Source organism: Copadichromis virginalis, linkage group LG8 (assembly GCF_057382275.1).
Source record: "Copadichromis virginalis isolate Kocher_CV1m ecotype Utaka linkage group LG8, C_Virginalis_male_GT1.1, whole genome shotgun sequence".
Classification (NCBI taxonomy): Eukaryota; Metazoa; Chordata; class Actinopteri; order Cichliformes; family Cichlidae; genus Copadichromis; species Copadichromis virginalis.
In genome coordinates this window covers 32143967-32162043 of record NC_140625.1, presented here as the reverse complement: position 1 = coordinate 32162043, position 18077 = coordinate 32143967, and the positions used below count along the sequence as shown (strand labels likewise).

The 18077-nt window shown below is 48.7% G+C and overlaps 1 protein-coding gene across 2 annotated transcripts in view; it reads left to right on the top strand.

Moving 5' to 3' along the window:
• The window catches only part of ankfn1a (ankyrin repeat and fibronectin type III domain containing 1a), a 110522-nt gene extending 92748 nt beyond the window's left edge, over window positions 1–17774 (top strand). For both annotated transcript variants that reach the window (XM_085467172.1, XM_085467171.1), the window contains exons 15-26: window positions 2100–2199; window positions 2927–3059; window positions 3619–3735; window positions 3867–4082; window positions 4152–4318; window positions 5465–5624; window positions 7370–7538; window positions 8244–8410; window positions 12095–12317; window positions 12395–12587; window positions 12924–13687; window positions 14142–17774. In XM_085467172.1, the coding sequence (XP_085323298.1) occupies window positions 2100–2199; window positions 2927–3059; window positions 3619–3735; window positions 3867–4082; window positions 4152–4318; window positions 5465–5624; window positions 7370–7538; window positions 8244–8410; window positions 12095–12317; window positions 12395–12587; window positions 12924–13665 (2387 nt within the window). In that variant the 3' untranslated portion in view covers window positions 13666–13687; window positions 14142–17774. The remainder of the gene's footprint in view (window positions 1–2099; window positions 2200–2926; window positions 3060–3618; window positions 3736–3866; window positions 4083–4151; window positions 4319–5464; window positions 5625–7369; window positions 7539–8243; window positions 8411–12094; window positions 12318–12394; window positions 12588–12923; window positions 13688–14141) is intronic.
• The last annotated feature ends 303 nt before the right edge of the window (window positions 17775–18077 follow it).

Genomic DNA, 18077 nt, shown 5'->3' with positions numbered 1-18077 from the left:
TATGTAAAGCACTTTGGGGTCCTTAGGGACGAGTAAAGCACTATATAAATACAGGCCATTTACCTTTTTTTTTTTTTATTGCTGTAATATCTGCAGAGACACATGTGTGGAGACACAGTCTGCAGACACAAACATGCTCTTCGATCACAACGCAGATTCATTTTTACTGACGCTCTCACGCCTGTCTGAGCGGACCCAGGAAAAACTTTTTATTCACAGACGCAGAGCTTTGTACAAAGAGGGGGAGTTGGGGTTTCAGAGATCCACGGGAGGGAGGGCAGAGGGACACTGGATCATCGATCCACACACCGCGCTTCGTCCACGCTGCCAAACACTCGGGAATCCAGGCAAGAGAAACCAGGACGGGTCCAGGGAATAAACAGGCGAAGAGATCAGAACCAGGACGAGGTTACAGCGACGCTGACGTGAGGCGTGCAAGCATCCAGCCACGAAACGCTCTGAGCCACCGTTTAAATAGTGGAGAAGCAGGATACCGAGCCGCAGGTGAGGGATTGTTTGCAGGTGCGTGGGCCAGAGGCGGGAGCCCACAGTGAGCTCCGCCCAGACAGGGCGGAGACAGGAGAGAGAGAGAGAGGCAACAAAACCATGTGTCCCGACCGGGCAGACGCAGGGACGTGACACCATCTGACCAGATATCAGTTTATCAGTTTTTTTATTAATCACATCGTCATCGTCACTGCAGGCTGCAGGAGGTTTCAGGCCTTCATCTGTCTCCTCTTCCTCGTCTCATTCACTTAGCTGGATGTTGTCTCAGAAGCAGTTAAACGCTGTAATAACCTGTAATTGAAATGTCAGAACTCAAACTCTCCCCCGTCCTCCTCTCTGACAGATGGAGAGGTGGACGCCTCATTAATCGACTCCAATCGTGTTTGCAGCCCTCTCCAACAAAACTCATTCATGTGTTTATTCAGCATGGCGTGCGAGCTCTCGTCACATTATCCAGTTGTCAGAGCTCACGCTCGGAGCTCACGCACACAGAGACTTGCTAAAGTCGTCAGGTTCCCTGTGACAGACTCGGAAAAAGGCCAATTTTCCAAATGCGAGTGTGCGAGAGCAGCAGCAGCTGGACAAAAGGCGCTCCGATAAAACGAGCTGTAATTACAGCTTTTAACGAGCAAACAGCAATTTCATGGAGAGATAGAAACCCGAAGCCTTAATTCACCTCGTCAAACCCAACAGAGGAACAACAGCAGCCTGTGAGGAGAGATCAGCAGAAGATGGTCGTGTAGGCGCCGGGATCACGAAGTTTCCCTCGTCTCTGAGATCCTGAGTAGAGCAGACAAACAACACAGCGAGTCATTAAACATGATGCAGGTTGTTTTGTGGGACTTTCAGGCATGTAAGTTGATTTGTTTGCAGCAATATTAACGTGCTTATAAAAACAGTGAGCGTACCATTCATGGCCTGCAGGGGGCGACCTTTCGCAGCTGTGACGTGCAGGTAGTTACAGATTCAGGGTTTCACGTGAGCTTCGTGTGTTTCAGACGTCAGTTTGAGCTGAAACACAAACTGAATGAAAATGAACTGACGTGACACTAAACACACAGCTGCACAGATGTTGCTCCTTAAAGTCGTTTAATATGTTAAACCAACATGGTTTTAATAAAAGGCTTTAAAGCACCAGCACACGAGGACGCTGTGACCTACAGTGATGTTGCTGTGTGCTGCTTTTCTGTTGGGAAGGGGTCAGAGGTCACGGGATCGATGATCTGTTTTTCCTCGACGCTCCCTACACTGTGCATCTGTATCACGGCTCGTTCCCCTGGCGGTCTGCGGCCGGCTCCTGTCGGCTCCACGTCTGACGTCTGTTTACAGGACGGTAATTACGTGATGCTTAATTAGCTGCAGTAAAAGGGGCGCTGCGGTCTGGAGATTGGCATCACTGAGCGGCCAGTCGGCGTCCTCGCGAGGCCAGAGGGAGCGACAGAGGACGCGAGGGAAAGGAGATAAGATTGAGTCAGAGCGGCAGCGTGGGAGAGAAGCTCGACCCCGCTGACCCATAAACAAACATTTAGACTGAAGCTGGAAAAAAAACGCAGTTTTCACTTGTTTTCTTCTTCTCTCGTCTTTTTGTTCAGATGCCTCTAAGCTGCAGAACCCCAGCAGGAAGCAGTCTGTCTCCAGAAGTCTGAAACATCTCTTCAACTCCTCCAACAAGTTTGTAAAGACACTGAAAAGGTCAGAAGCTGCTTCTCCACGACGAGCCTGAGGACGCTCTCGGCTTCACTGTAACCTTCATAGGCTTCCCGTTCTTGTGGCACCAGCATCACGTTCATTGGTTTAGGTGTGGCGGGTGGGAATTCTCGCAGTAGCACCACATATTTTAGTGGAAATATGTGGATCGAGTTCACGTGGGAACCAGCTCAGTCTTGGTGGATATTGCAGGAGTTTTCTTGCAGCCATCCCTTGAGGCGACTTATGTTGTGATTTGGCGCTATATAAATAAAATTGAATTGAATTGAATCCCTCCCATAGACACTGATGCCCTGCTGGTATCAACAGTAGTTCTCTTGGGTGGAATTTCTTGTGGTAGTCCTGCAGTGACATCAGTGGCTCCAACTTGGCGCCTGAGCTTTTCAGGACTGCTGATTTAGTTTCTTGTGTCTTTCTTATTTAAAAGTCTCTGATTGGGGTCAGTGGCGCACACCACAACATAAAGTTGTTTCAGGAAGTTGAAACCACTGATGTCAGCGCGATGACGGACCACAGCAAGAAAGCTGCAGTAGGAAGCAGAGACACAGGAAACAGAATAACAAACATCTTTATCCTAATTTAACTCAGTAAACTCATAAAATGATGGTTTTTCAGACCGAATCTGATTAAACTGTAAAGTGCATCATTAGCATAAGCACGCTAACTCTCCTTTCTATTCACCTGTGCGGACCGCACCATCCTGTGCGTGCAGGGGGATCTACCTGGCGGCTGTGTTCTACCATAAGGACAGTTTACTGGTGACGGCCGAGGAGCAGATCCCCATCGTGGAGGTGGATGACTCGTACAGCAGCTCGCTCATGCAGGACTTCCTGTGGTTCACAAAGGTACGCAAATAAAACCTCATCATCTTCGTCATCATCGTCGTCTGTCCGGCAGCTCTGAATGAGCCCTCTGCTCCTCACACCCTTTCCTCTCATCATGTGTCGTATTTATTTCTGCTGCTGGGTCTCGGCTGTCTTTTATTCCCAGCAGGCAGCTGGTTTGGACATAAATGTCTGAACAGTTCACGTCTTGTTTCAGGGTTTTGGTCTCCCTCCAGCCTCTCTGTACTGCCACACTTCTCTGTTTCTAAAGACCGTGGGTTTGAACCTGCAAACAATGAGTCACGAGGTTCAGCGTAACGAACCGAATCGCTGCAGCGCTACAACCTGCAAGTCTGCTGTAACTGAAGGGCTTCTGTAGGGAAGCTGCCAGTGTGACCAGTGTGACCAGTGTGACCAGTGTGTGCGAGCTGGAGTCATAATGGCTGCTTCAGCCCTCAGCAGCTTTTGCTTGGTTGTAGTAAGAGGGTGGAGGAGGAACGGCAAAGGATTAAAGTGTGTTAATGGACAGTTTTTCACACGCTGTGTCTCTGATGTCAACTTCCTGTTTGTGTGTCTGCAGCTGTCCTGCATGTGGGAGGACGTCCGGTGGCTGAGACAGAGCATGTCGGTGTCCATGTCGTCGTCCTCCACCCTGCAGGCCAGGCACAAGATGCTCACCGCCGCCGGGCAGCTGCAGGTCAGGAAACCGACCAATCAGCTTCAGTGAAAATCACAAACCAAACCTTCAAAGTGACGTCCGACAGGCCGAGCGTGCCCAGAGCCGTCTCAGACCTGTAATCCTGTAATGTTTACCTGCTCCACCCGCAGAACCTCCTGGGAACCCACAACCTGGGCCGGGTCCACTACGAGCCCATCAAGGATCGCCATGGCAACGTGCTGCTGGTGACGATCCGCGACACGGAGAGCCAGCACTCGCTGTTCAGCGGGAAGTGGATGCAGGTGACCAAACTGCAGAGCCAGAGGAAGTCTCTGTCCACACCCGAGGAGCCCTACGCCCTCGACATCCTCATCATCACCATACAGGTGAGGCACAGGCGCGAGTCACCTGACAGGAAGTCCTGAATTTAACCCGTTTCTGTTTCTGCCCTTCAGGACATTTTGGCGTACCAACGGCGCAGCACCCACCGGCTCGCCCCGGGACTCTACTTGGGCTACCTGAAGCTCAGCAGCTCCGTGGACCAGATCAAGGTCCTGGTGTCCCAGCGGACCCCCAACATGCTCTGCCACACCCGCGTACGAGACAACGCCAACGTGTCCAGGTAGGCTTACCTCAGTGCTGAATAACAGCTGCATTGAATGAGGCGAGTGCACGACGAGGGTGGGAGACGGGGTCAGTGCTCTCAGCTGAAGGAGCTGAGAGGAGGAGGGAGGAAGGTTTCCAAGCTGTTTCATGTCAGTGACGTCGCTCGCTCTCAGACTGCGGGGTTGTTGAATGGCGAGCTCTTAGTTTGGTTTCCGTGTGAAATGTAGAGCGAACGCTGCTTTGTTCCTGCAGCAGCACACGTGGCTGAAATCAAATGAGGTTCCTCTGCAGGGCGGCTGGGTCGACGTCTGATTAGGACGGCTGCCCGGAGCCTGTGGCGGGTTGGAAAACTGGAAGGGATTTCCTGGTTGATCCAGAACATGCTGGGGGAATACCTCATCTGGCCTGCGAGCACCTTGGAATCGTCCGGGAATATCTGGAAAGTTTTGCTGGCAAAATGGGCGTGTGCAGCTCCCTCATTGGTCTGTCACCCGTGTAACTCGACTTTGGATAAACAGAGGAAGAAACAAAGGAAGGAACTAAAAAGGAAGCAAGTAACAAAGAGACTGAAGAAAAGAAGAAAATGGACCAAGGAAGAAAAACAGGAAGAAGGTAACCAATGAAGAAACAAGTGAAGAAACTTTACAAAGAAATAAAAGAAAAAATAAGAAAAACATGGAAGATGCAAACACAGCAACCAGGAAGGAGGAAAGAAGAATCTAACAAGCTAGGAACGGAAGGAAGCGATGAACAAACCAACGAAGGAGGGAACTAACGATGAAAAGAGGGAACCGACTTGAATCTTGCCGCGTTACCTCGTGAAGCTCCAGCACCAGTTGGTTCCTACTGTGAGCTAAAGTCAGTGTGAGATGTTCGGCGTGTCCTCGCTCGGACTGATCGAGGATCAACATCGTATTCCTGCTCGTCGACTTCCAAGAATATGTGCGAGCTCGGCAGCTCGGCGTGGTCGAAGAATGGAAGAAACGGGAGAGAAAAGAGCTGCTGCTGTGTTTTTGAGTGTGTGAGCCGGCGTGCAGATGAAGCTGGTGTTGATTTGTCGGTTTCGGTTAGCCGAGGCGAGCGGAGACCCCGCCCTGCGGTCCGCAGGAAGTCTCTGACGGCATCAGTGACCCGCCTCTGTCTGTGTGTGCTGTCCAATCAGAGAGGAGTGGGACTGGATCCAGACGCTGGCAGCTGCAGGAGAGAAGGAGGACGACCAGGGGGCGGGGCCCCGGGCAGAAAGTCACGCCCCTTTACTGTACTATGAGCTGCAGACGGCCATCAAGTCCCTGCTGAAACACATCAACCTACCTCTGCACCAGGTACGCACGCCTCAAACAGCACGCGGCTACAGCCATAGTTACTCTGTACTTATATTACTTACAAATACTTACAGGTAGGAACACTCGAACAACATGAGGGTAAACAGCAGGGAAGGTATTGTTTAGGTTTTCTCTGATACCGGTGCCAAACCGGTACTTTTGAAACGGTGCCGGTGCTTAAAGAATGAAGAACATGTTTTTATTTTTAGCCGTCTCTTTTTTTCTGCAACATACAGTCTATAACATACTATTTTTTTTACGTCAGAGTAATACGACGAGTGATGGTGACACCACCGTTGAAAATGGATGGAGATCTTTGACTATGAATTTCGTCCACTTTTTCTTTGGTCACTTTAGCCTTTTTGGCCAGGGTGAAGGGAGTATCTGCCATCAAACAAGAAGACAGCCGCATGTAGCTATGATGATGTTTGCTAGTTCACCTTACATGCATTAATGTAATAACGTGGTTAGCCTACTCAACGTAAATTACACACGAACAACATTAAGCTACTCACGCAGAGAAGAACGGCTGCTGCTGCATCATCATCCTCATCATTTCTGCTACACTGGCAGGGCTAGGGGCCAGGACTCTCCTCTTCATGTTTTTGGGGGATGTTGCTCCGGGTCAGATAACAGGCACCACACCGCAGTAGATGCGCTCGGTGTGAGGTCTCGCAGCAAGCTATCAAATACGGTGCATTTCTCGACTTTTAAGAAAACGCTATGCGTCGCCAGGTGTTTCATCAGATTCGAGGAGTTACCTCCTTTGACAGTATCACAGTATCAGCTTAAAGCACTTGTTGCTGCTGAGTTTGCATCTTTTGCTGTGAAGTACAGCCAGACTTTGCCTTGGGCATTTTTAATCTGAAGCTCTGCTCTAAAAGAACGTACGTGCCTGGACCCGCCTACTATCCTCAGAAACGTAAAATGATTGGCTAGAATCTAAAGTGTGTCACAGCTCAGGCGGAAAAAAAAGAAATGTGCGCTGCTTTTCGGTCTGGTTACTACCGTTTATGTCAGAAGCGGTGCATACCGGTACCCATCCCTAGTAAACAGTCAGGCTTGTACAGGAAACAACAAAGTGATGCAGTAACAGTAATGTGTAGTTGTTTAAGGCAGTGCACGAGTAAATGCTCTTTATTTATATTTTACAGGAACAGAGAGAAATGATTCAGTTTAAAGTACCGTGTAATTACCTGTGCTGCACTTTTCAGGGTGTTAATAATGTGGACGATGTTCAGTTGTTTTACCCACATTGGTGTGATGAGCTCTCCTACAGCAGACACTAAATAAATCCTGCGTGCTTACAGGATATTACAGTGTATATATTACTTACAGTATAATTATTTCCTTTTCCTTTAAAAACCTGTCTTGTTACCTCCTTATGCTCGTGTTCCTGCCTTTAAGTATTTCTACATAAACATAATGACTTAGTAATAAAACCACTGTCAGTTCTTATATTACAGGGGAACTACACCACCCGCCACAGGCTGTGTTACAAAGTTATAACGTAAGCTGCTCCTGCAGGTAACACCTGCAAACATCAGGCTGTAAAATCAGCCTGTAGTCATGTGACAGGTTCTCTAACCTGCAGAGGAAGCGTCTCATTTCAGGCCTGCAGACGACGTTTTACTGGAATCACGTCATTTATTATTATTTTACACGTTAATGATGCTCATTGTAAAGGATTTGACTTTTATTAGCAGACACTGAAGTACAGTGTGTGTGTGTGTGTGTGTCTGCAGGCCCGTCACTTCCGGCTCTACAGTCAGGAGGTGGTGGAGCTCGGTCACGGCGTCTCCTTCCTGCTGCTGCTGCCCGCCGCCGATGACGTCTGCTCCGCCCCCGGACAGTCCAACCCCTACACCCCGCTGTCGGGGTTCCTCCACCTGCCCCTGCAGATGTTCGAACTCGGTAAGAGCACGCAGCAGCACGTTACATCGGTTTGATGGCACGGTGACTTTCAGGGATGAAACATCGTGGTGGATCTAAAGGTGGAGCAGACGGCTCTGCTGAGAATGAAGCAGCGGCGAGGTTCATGAGCACGGAGATGCCGAGAACGACCCACTGAGGCGTTTTTAAGAGACGGAGACGCTGGGAAACACGGTGAACACGTTAGAAGCTACCGAGCAGAACTTTCAAGACCACGAGCTCAATGGAACGAGACGACTGCAGAAGGCCTGAAGAACGGGGATGTGGAGCGCCATCTCCAGGTTTTAGGAAGTCTAACGTTCCAATCAGGCCGTAACCAGGGAGCGAGCGTGTTGGAGAAACATCACAGAGCAGCAGCTCGGCGGTGCGTTCACATACACCAGCTCTTACAGGAAGTCTTCAGCCGACTGTCCCGCAGCAGCTCTGAGGCGGGCTCTCAGGTTTACGGGCTCGCTGTGCAGACGTGCGGCAGAGCTTTGGGCTTTTATTGTGGCGGGATGAGCAGCACAGACGGCGGCACAGACGCTCGGGTCCGTCTGCAGAGCCGAGCATTATATCAGTCTGCAGCCAATCACACTGAGCAACACTCGCTCTGTGTACGCACTGCTGCTCGCCGCGCCGGCCGAGTCAGACCGCCGCGATGCTTTGAGTGTCCTCTCTCACGTCCCCTTTCCTTTCTCTCCTCAGTGCACTTCTGCACCTACAAAGAGAAGTTCATCAGCCTGTACTGCCGCCTGTCCTCCGTCCTCGACCTGGACGCCCTTATTACCCAGCAGGCACTGCGGGAGGCCATCACTGACGGCGAGGTGGCCACGGCCAAGCAGAGGCACCAGCTCATCCTGGATTACATCCAGGTAACTTTTGGTCGCCTTTAACCTTTTGACCTATAAATTTCCCAGCATGCATTTCACACACTCATCATCACCTTCAGGTTTAAAGTTCTGACGACGAGTTTTCTGATTTGTACCTGAGACGCTGTGGCTCAGGTTTAGTCTTCTTCTCACGCTGGTTCGTCTTTGCTTCCTTCAGCTGTGTCTCTGGTGGGTGGAGCTTCATCCTGAGGAGAGCGTGCTCTGTAACGTTCTCATATTTCAGCTCGGCGTGTAAGATGAACAGATACTTGTTGTCCTGGAGCAGGTCAGCGGCTCTCTGCTTGCTAGTTCATGGAAATGTGAGGCTAACCAGGCTGTGAAACATTCAGGGAAGAATTTTCTGAAAGATGTGGGAAAATTCCTGAAATGAACGTGTGAAACTCAAACACTGCTGTGAGTCAGCTGACCTCAGATTAAAACGCCCTTCAGGCTCGTAAACGTCTCCGCTGCAGGAACGTTAATCGCCCGGCAGCTCATCAAACAGCCTTCGTGTAATAGATCTCGTTTTCTCTATGATTTTATTTCAGTTTTTCTCTGAGAAGCAAACAAACTGAAAGCAGACGAGTCTGTGATCGATCTGACACGTTTATGGAGGCAACAAAGAGTCGGTGCTGTTAAACAGTTTGTTTCTCTGCTCTTGGAAAGCTCGCCGCCGCCGCCATCAACGGAGCGCAAAACCACAAGAGCTGGCTCCGATCGCAGCGCTGCCAGAGCGTGTCAGGCCGTCGTCTCGCTCTCCGGCTGTCATCTGAACGCTCGGGGGGAAAAGTAGACGACCACAAAATGCTCGGAAACTAAAAGCAGTCAGAGCGCGTGGAGGGGTGGAGCTTCCGTCAGGCGTCCTGAGGACAGTCATCACTTTAACTGTGAACGGTCCAAAACTTAATGTTCATCTCTCAGAAACAGAGCACATCTGAGACAACAGCTGGTTTCAACATGTAATCGCTGCCACGCTATCACGTACACACACGTTACAGGAGTGACTGATTTATTACATATTTATAAACGTTCACACACTGAGTCTGATTGGACAGTTAGTTTAGGCTCAGCTGCAGCGATGGCGAGCAGATCGATCGCAGTTCCTGTTGCTCGTCCGTCTTCGGCTCTCTCAGTCAGCTCTTCAGTGAACCCGTATCGCTGGTCTTCATCAGGACGTTTCTGTTTCAGGAAGCAGGTTTGGCTCAGCAGGAAACACAAGCGCCCAGACGGGCGTCGCTGCGGTAACCGGACACAGATGCTGAGGGAAGCGACGCTGAGCAGAGTGCGGCGTATCTGCCTGCGTCGCTCTTGGTGTGACATCATGAAGCTGCAGATGGAAACTTCATCTTCAGCTCGGGAAGCTCGTCACCGCACAGCTCTCTCCCTGAAGCTCCACGCCACCCCGATCGGCGTGAAACCTCCAGCATCTTATCTGCAGTGCAACGGCTTCGAACTGACTTCTTCTTACTGCCGTGCAGCTTTACAGATGTGCGAGCAGATTCATCATCACGACCAACTTAAGAGGATTTGTGGGGCTCAACAACTTTCCCGTCTGAACGCAGGAAGACTTTTTCTTATGTTTCTTTAAATGTAGTAAAACTGGACCTGATGGCTGTGATGGCTCAGCCCAGTCTGTCCCACTGTTACTGCAGAAAGACAGCTCCAGCTTATACGTGCTGAGTTTGTGTCGCGGTAATCACACACGGGCGTGGCCCAAAGCACCGAGACTCGCTTCCACATGGACTCCAGAGCGGTTTAAAGGTGAGAACGTGATCCGATCCATCCAGGTGTGCGCTGCAAGTCTGAGCTAAGTGCCTTCAACGACACTGCTCCAGGTGACACGGGGAGGAAAACTCGCCTTCAACAGGAAGAAACCTCCAACAGAACCAGGCTCAGGGTTTAGGGCCAATCAGCAACTGAACCGGCTCACCTGGTTTAGTTTTCTGTGCGTGACAAACCGAACCCATCCAAAGATACGGAGCAGAGGAAAGACAGAGCAATGAAACAAACCAATCAGAAACTGACATCATCTGTCCAGAGACAGTAAACCAATCAGAAGCCTTTATTTGTAGGACGTTGACATCTTTTGTGTACCTGCTGCGGGGCGCGCTGGCTCAGGTGCGACTTTTGTTGTCGAAGGATTCGTCATTTCTTTGGCGCGTTGTGTTTAGATTTGACGATGAGAAGCTGCAGATGAGCCGCGGACTCACGCTGCGTCGCTTCATTTCCTGTGGACGCGGCACAGGGCTGATGTAATGGCTCACATCGATCCGGGCTCAGCAGCAGCTCTTTGTAAACGCTCGGCAGAGACGTGCCGCCGCGCTCTGTGGGACGAGCAGGAATCTCCTTCGTGTTTTCCTCGCAGCAGACTCGCCGCATTCTTTCCAGTCGAGTCATCGCCGCTGTCCGTCTCCCCACCGTGTGTGTCGGCGGTCGGCTGACTCTGCGAGGACCGCGGTGGGCCTCGGCCTCTCTGACAGCAGGCTAATTACTGCTGATCACACTTTACTGCCGTCCAAAGAAAACATGTTTTTCACTGTTTCCAGATCAGATCACATCAGCAGTTTAACCACTTATGAAGAAATCCTGTCACTTATGTATAACACGCGCTGGGATGACCTCACTAATGTGCACAATACAAAACAGAGAACTCCACAGTAATATGTCACTAAACGGGACGACGCTGTATAATAATCTTTGTTTGTTTTGGACTGTTTCAGACAAATATTCGTAATAAGCTGTGACGATCCCACTGAGAGCCCACAGATGAAAGTCTCATGAGGCCATTTTCTCTTTAAAGTGGTCGTTTTTACGTCTTTTCCACTGGAACAGCACAAACTAACTACAAGCTGATGGATTCAAACTTTCTGTTTCTGGGCTGAACTGCAAAGTATTTGTATAAAGTGTTTTTAACCTTCCAGCCAAATTAGACTTTACCGAGTGGACGTGGATCTGGCATATAATTGTTCTCCGTGTCTTCATCATATGTTGCATCCTAAACAACGTGCAGGAAACACCTGAGACCTGAATGTTGCTGTTAGGAGTGTTACACAGGAACGCTGAGGTGCTGACAGTGTGGATGCATGACTCCAGAGCCAGTGGGTAGAACGTTGTGCTGTGGAAGCGTCACCATAGAGGCGGGTGGTGGTCAGATCAGTGGGATCGATAAGCAGGCGGAGCTACTCTGCAGGACCAATAGGATGAAGAGTACAGCCGATTAGACTAAAGCTGATTGTGACATCAGCTGATCGCTTTTTGATTTGCCTCCTTTCGTTCCACCCGAGGCACATGTTGACTTTACCTTCGTGCACAGAGCGTGCACGCCACAGAAAAACTGTCACTCGTGTTTGTTCGATAGTGTCAGAGGAGGAGCCTGTGACTGACTCCTGTTCATAAAGTTCCACTTCCACAGCTGAGCTCAAAAGTCCCGTTAAATACATGAATGTAGTTTTCAGCATCAGTAATGTTGTTATGACAGAAAGAAGCCCAGTAAGATCTCTCACAGTAGAACCAAACTCTTCATAATCAGGCTTCAGTCATCACAGTGGTTATCGCCTGATGCCATAGACGAGTAGATCATCAGAAAAGCTCTCTGGTATTTGAGTAAAGCTGTAACTCCTGCTGTGCTCCATGCAGCCCCCATCGAGCTTTTTGAGGGCTAAACTTGTTTTTTCTGCGTCTCTGTAGCAACTGGACGAGATGCGGCGGGACCTTCGCTGGATTACGGACGCCCTACAATACGCACGCTACAAGCAGCCTCGAGGCGGCGTGCCCATCACCTGCTTGGTGGATGCCAGCGTTCCTGAGAGTGACTCCGGTCAACAGAAGACAGACTCCACTTCCTCAAACATGGACTACCTGCCCACACCGTCTCCTTCCCCAGAGCTCCGCCGGAGGAAAGCCTTCAGCGGTGAGGCATCGCTCAACAAATTAAACTTCAGGAAAACAAGAAGCACTCAAAGCTAACGTTAATCCTCTGTCATCTAGAGTCGCTGCCGGGCTCAGATGAAGATGCATCCTCGGAGGTGTTCCTGCCCACAGACAGCGACTATGACTCCAGCGATGCCCTGAGCCCCCGTGACCTGGATCTGCTCTATTCTCCGGGCCAGGATCTGTCCCAGCAGGCACTGCGCTTGCTGGGCGGCAGCGCCCCGGACGTGCTCCAAATCAACGAGCTCCGGTGATTAGTGCGCTTTCTTTAACCCTGCACGTCTTCGTGTGCGTGCACTGATCACTTCAGGCTGTAGATCAGAGTCAGTCCACAGCGCAGCGCTGTTACCTTCGGCCTGCACTGGGGTGCTTCAGCACCTGACTAGGATGCGCCCTGCACACCTGGTATCACCTTGCAAGCCCACCCTCAGAGTCACATGACGTTTTTTGTTTTCATCTGAAGTGAATCGTTTTCATTTCTTTAGATTTTAGCTTCTTTGAGTTGTTGAGCATCAGTATCAATCCTCCAGCAGGTCCTCCATGTTGTTTGGGTAATCTGATTACTTTCCTCATGGTTTCCACTCAGGTATAGCGTGTGCCCGGCTAAAGACCTCCCCCTCTCCCCCGTGGTGAAGGATCCTAAGGATGCTCCCCTCTCCTCACCTCTCCTCCCTCGCGCGCCCTCTCGCTCTCGAACCCTGCCCACCTCACCCTCCCTCCCCCTCTCCCCCAGGTTCTCCAAAGATCTTCCCCTGTCCCCGGCTCTGTTTGACACCACCCGGACTCTGGAGGGCCTCTCGCTCTCAAAGAGCCACCACGAGGGCCCCCCCCTCCTCCGGACCCTCGCCAACCCACCCGCCAAACGTAAGATCCTGTCCAGGAGCCACCGCGGGCAGTACTTCAGTGGGCCCCAGCGCTGGCTCAGGGGCCACAGCGGGGAGAGTCACACCGGATCGTTGTCAGAGGGAATCTACACCAAGCAGCTCGACCCCGACCTGCCCCTGCCGGGGGACCTGCCCTCCCCGGATGGCACCACCTATGTCAGCCACGCCTCCTGTGTCCTGGAGAGCCGCAAAACCCGACATCGGGAGCCGCGACCGCACGTTCGCAGGATATTCGTTGAGCCCTGCAAAGAGCTGTCACCAGGCCACGAGAGGAGGGGGTGGGAGGAGGAGGAGCAGGGGGCAGTGGTGATGGAGAAGGTGAGGGCCGCAGGCGTGTCGGTGGTCGTGGAAGGGGAGGAGCCAGAGGGAGCCACCGCCCAGGAGGTGGACTCGGATGACCAAACCAACTCCCAGGTGTCGGAGATCCTCAGCAGCACGCTTTAAGGAAGAAGTTCTTCAGACATATGTAGGTACTACCAAAACCAACAAGGCATGATGTCACTTCCTGTTCTCTACTTAAGCAGATTTTCATGATTCATAATTCATAATAATCCTTCTTTATCTGGTAGTCTGCATTCCAACCTCTGTCTGAAACAAGCTGTTTTAGCTCCTCCCCTTTTAAGCAAACACTCTTCTGATTGGTTTCCTCTCACAAACAGAAGGTCTAAACAGTAGGTGGGCGGGGCCATGTAACTGCAGTGTTTAGATTACTGCACTGAGCTCATTATTGGAAACTTTGGTCACGATCAGTATAAACATTCAATACTGGAACAGTCGACAGTTGTGAGAAACTATTTGTTTATACTGTTGACCTGAGGAGTCGCCCCCTGCTGGACATTAGAAAGAATGCAGGTTTCAGATCCATCATTATTCACAGTATCTCAGCTAACTATTCCCCGCCCTTCCTTTTTTTACCACAGTGGTGATTGGCCGGGTGTGTTGCTGACGAGCTGCCCTCCGACCTCCGCAGATTGTAAACTCAACTAAAGTTGCTGGTTCAACTCTGCCACGCCTCAGAACCCATGGCATCGACTGTTACCCAGGAAAAAAAGTCAATGCAATGACAAACCAAGCACTGCTTCTCCGACCAGGAACTTTGCACAAGACTCTGCATGTCGACCAACAAAAAGAAAAGAAAAAAAGGTGGTTTGATTGATTGTTGCGCTTAAGAAAAAATCCGCAGTTTAGAGTTATTTTTTGGACCCCGCCCTCAGAGCATGGATACCCACCCTCGACTTGAATGTACGGTTCAGCCTGTTTGTTCGTGGCCGCCTGTGACGATCCAATCCCGTCTTTCAATCACTGTTGTTCTGAGCTGCTCCTGTGTGCTGTCCTGGTGTTAAAAAGAAGAAAATATATATAAATATATTAATCGCTGAGTGTTGAGCACGGAAACGGCCTCAGTCACTAAACAAAGACCACTAAAACCTTAAAACATGAAGTATTTTTATATTTTCAGGTTTAAAGACCAACTATTTTACCTGGAATGTGGATGACTAGTCGGAGCTGTATTTTGTTGGCATGAAGTAGTCTGTGGTGTTGTTTTTGTTTGTTTTAATCTTTGACTGAAGCTTTACGTCCATTTTGTGCTTCCTTTCTCGTTCGGCATGATGATGTCAGGGAGTCTGTGGGTTCCGGTTTAGCCTTCGCCGTGTGGTCAGACCTGACGGTGTTTGTGCTGTCTTTGTTGACTTCTTGTTCAGCTTCTTCCACGATGGCGGTGTTTTCTCTTCTGTTTTTTTCTTTTTTACTTAAAACTTGCAGCAGCTCCATCTGTGTTGTAGAGAAGTGATGTAGAGTGGAGAGCGGTTTGAACATGCACAGATTCTTAACGTATGCACAGTATTTTAAAAGTGCATTTTTAACGTTTGCACATAGCGATTATGGAATTAAAGCTAATTAAATATTTGATTAAATTGGGCATTAACTCTGGCAGCTTCTACCACAGTGACTGTACAAAGGTCAGTTTAATGTCCTACAAAGGGTTGACGATAAGGCGTCAGCTTACAGGTTTGATTCTGTCTCCAGATGATCTTTAGTGATGTCTGAAGATTTCAGCTTTACAACCAGACGCGCAATAAATGTACCAACACGTTTCTGCTGCAGCTGTCTCGTTAGCACAGCTCATGGTGTAGTTAAATCATTTGTTAGTTTTCATACTGAGAGTTACAGAGAAGATCGTTACCAAAATCATGTCCGTGCTAAAGGTTATCGCCAATATCTGAACGGAAGCTGAAGTCATTTAAAAATCAGGATTATTGAGGTTTCTCGCGTGATGTCATGAACACGTCGTCTGCCGTGGGCGAGATGCAACCACCATGGTTACTATGGAAATGTGTATTCCCGAACTGATTGGCCTTGGTTCCTGAGGTCTTTGGTTGAAATGGGTTGCCAAGACGGTGGAACACCAAAAACGTCTTAGCGATCACTTGTTGCTCACAGGTTGTCTGTAGTTTTTCATGTTTGCTAACTGTTAGCCCGGCTGTAGTAAAACTTGAAAAAGTGCGATGTGAACCAGAAATGATGGAGAAGGTTTGTGTCATACTTTGGACGGTGTTTGTTTTCAGGTCTGTTTCTTCCATTCGGACTAAGACCGCAGCAACATGTTAGGAACCAAAGTCATCACAAGGAACTTTGGACAGTTGGAGAATGCACATTTTCCTTAGCAAGGGTTAGTTACCACTGATCGGGCCGTAGACCTGCGTGGCTGACACTTTAGTAATCATTTACCCCTCGCAACTGGTCTGGAAATGATCAGGAAACAACCGGTGGATGGCAGATGGTTTCAGACTAGTCTCAAGTCTTATAATTATCTACGCTGACTCCATGATTCTCATGTGTCTACAGTGGTGAACAAGTCACATGGTTAAACCTCAGTAACCTGTCATTTCATAGGCTAAAGTTCCCTAAAAAATCCAAAGAACGTCATGTTTATCTTTTGGCTCCACATGACGACAAAACGAACGCTCATGTTAGAGCACTAGCTAGCATTAGCCAGAGGAAACACCAGTTTTATGTAACGAACATAGGTTAGCCAAACAGGACTATCAGATAATTTTACGATCTATCCACTATTTTAACGCATTCAATTTAGTTACTTAAGCTAGCTAAACTAACTAGGACCGCTTGCCAATGTTATTGTGGGCGAAAACTGTGACTCCTAATTAGCCAGCTAGCAAAATTATCATTATTAAGTCTAAGACGATTGAGTTGAAGCAAAAGCATTAAATTAAAAGATGTGGTAACGTAGAGGGATTAAAGGCAGGGCGGTTAGCCAGCTAGCTGTAACGTCACACCGGCTATTCAGTGGAGTTCAAACATTTACAGCATTTTCTGTCAGTACTAACAAAGGTTTCCTGGATCTGCCAACAGTTCTGAAGCTTGACACGAGACATGATTTTGGTATCGAACATCTGACTGTCAGCATTAGGCTACGTCCTCATATACACGGGTATTTTTTAAAGCAAGGATTTCTTTTTGAAAAATATCAAGAGCGTGCCAGCAGGTGGCGATATAAGCCTCACTGCATAAAAATGCTGGCAGCTCAAAAGACTATAAACAATAATTGTTTACTTTGGGACCAAAAGGCCCAGAAAAAGTCACATTAACTAAATGCCTGTGTACATGTGGACAGGACCTTAAGCTAAACCAGTTTATAACGATTTAAATTTTGTTTTTGTACCTGTGGCCATCACATCTTCTGATTATGTACAAGCAAAATTAATAAAGACTGATCGTAGTCATTCGATGAGTATTTGACCCGAAAATTCAACCCACCGCGTGTCGTACTGTGAATTTCGATAGCTGTCGACGTTCACGTTAAACGGCTATTCTAGTTTTAGTTTCCTTGTGTACGAGTACAAGATGACGCCAGCTAACGTTACATTAGAAATGTCATTTCCATCCATGCCTCATCAAACTCAAAAACACTGCAAATGGGGAACACCGTAAAAAGTTTCCGTCAACATTTCTTTATTTGAATTTAATGCTTGAATTGAAAACATGAAAGCTGGATGGAAACTTGACTGATGACTACAAAGGTGTTGGCTACAGCTATGGAAATAAGAGTTGTAATAAACAGCAGGAAGGAGACAGTTTCACTTCATTAGAGTAATGAAAGCAGCAGCCGGGTGACTCGCTCCACAGTAAGTTGAGTTCATTGATTTTGAGGCTCCTGTTTGTCTCACAAAGGCTTTTATTCTGAAAGGCTGAACGCCTAAACTTTGTTTGTTTTTATTGATTTCACTCTGTCTTCATGTTTTCTTTCTGCTGTTTTTATCACGTCTGGTATTTTGTCGTGATGTGCGGACTCAGAAACGCCGAGTCGACCTTCTGTTTGTATATTTCTGGATCACCTCCATTTATCTAAAAATGCCTTTTGCGTTCACTTTGATGCCACTTTATTTATTCGCAGCAGACGTTGATGACGTGTTTTTTATGGACTGCTTTACAAAAAGTGTTCATGCATTTTGACATTTTGCAACCTCACAGGAATGGATGTATTTTACCAGCTGAAATAAACTCATGTTGATGTCGTGCACTTCAACCTGCCACCTGCTGTTTGTGAGGTTTGTGCGCTGTGCCTGTGGCATTCTGGGTAAACAAGACTCTTTATTCCTTAGGTGGTGTGTTCAGTCACAGCTTTGCTTCAGAAAGCTCGGGTTTAAGGCAGCTGCAGTCTGGATTAGGTCTGGTTTAATGGTGACTCTAAATCGGGTTTTATACTGGCTGCCATCGGGCTTAATGTAAGTGTAATTAAGTTTTTCAATAATTTAGACATGATAACAGCTTAATGTCAGCGTTCAATCTGAATTAAAGCTTAACTTTAAATCAGGTCTAACCTGAGCTTTAAGTAA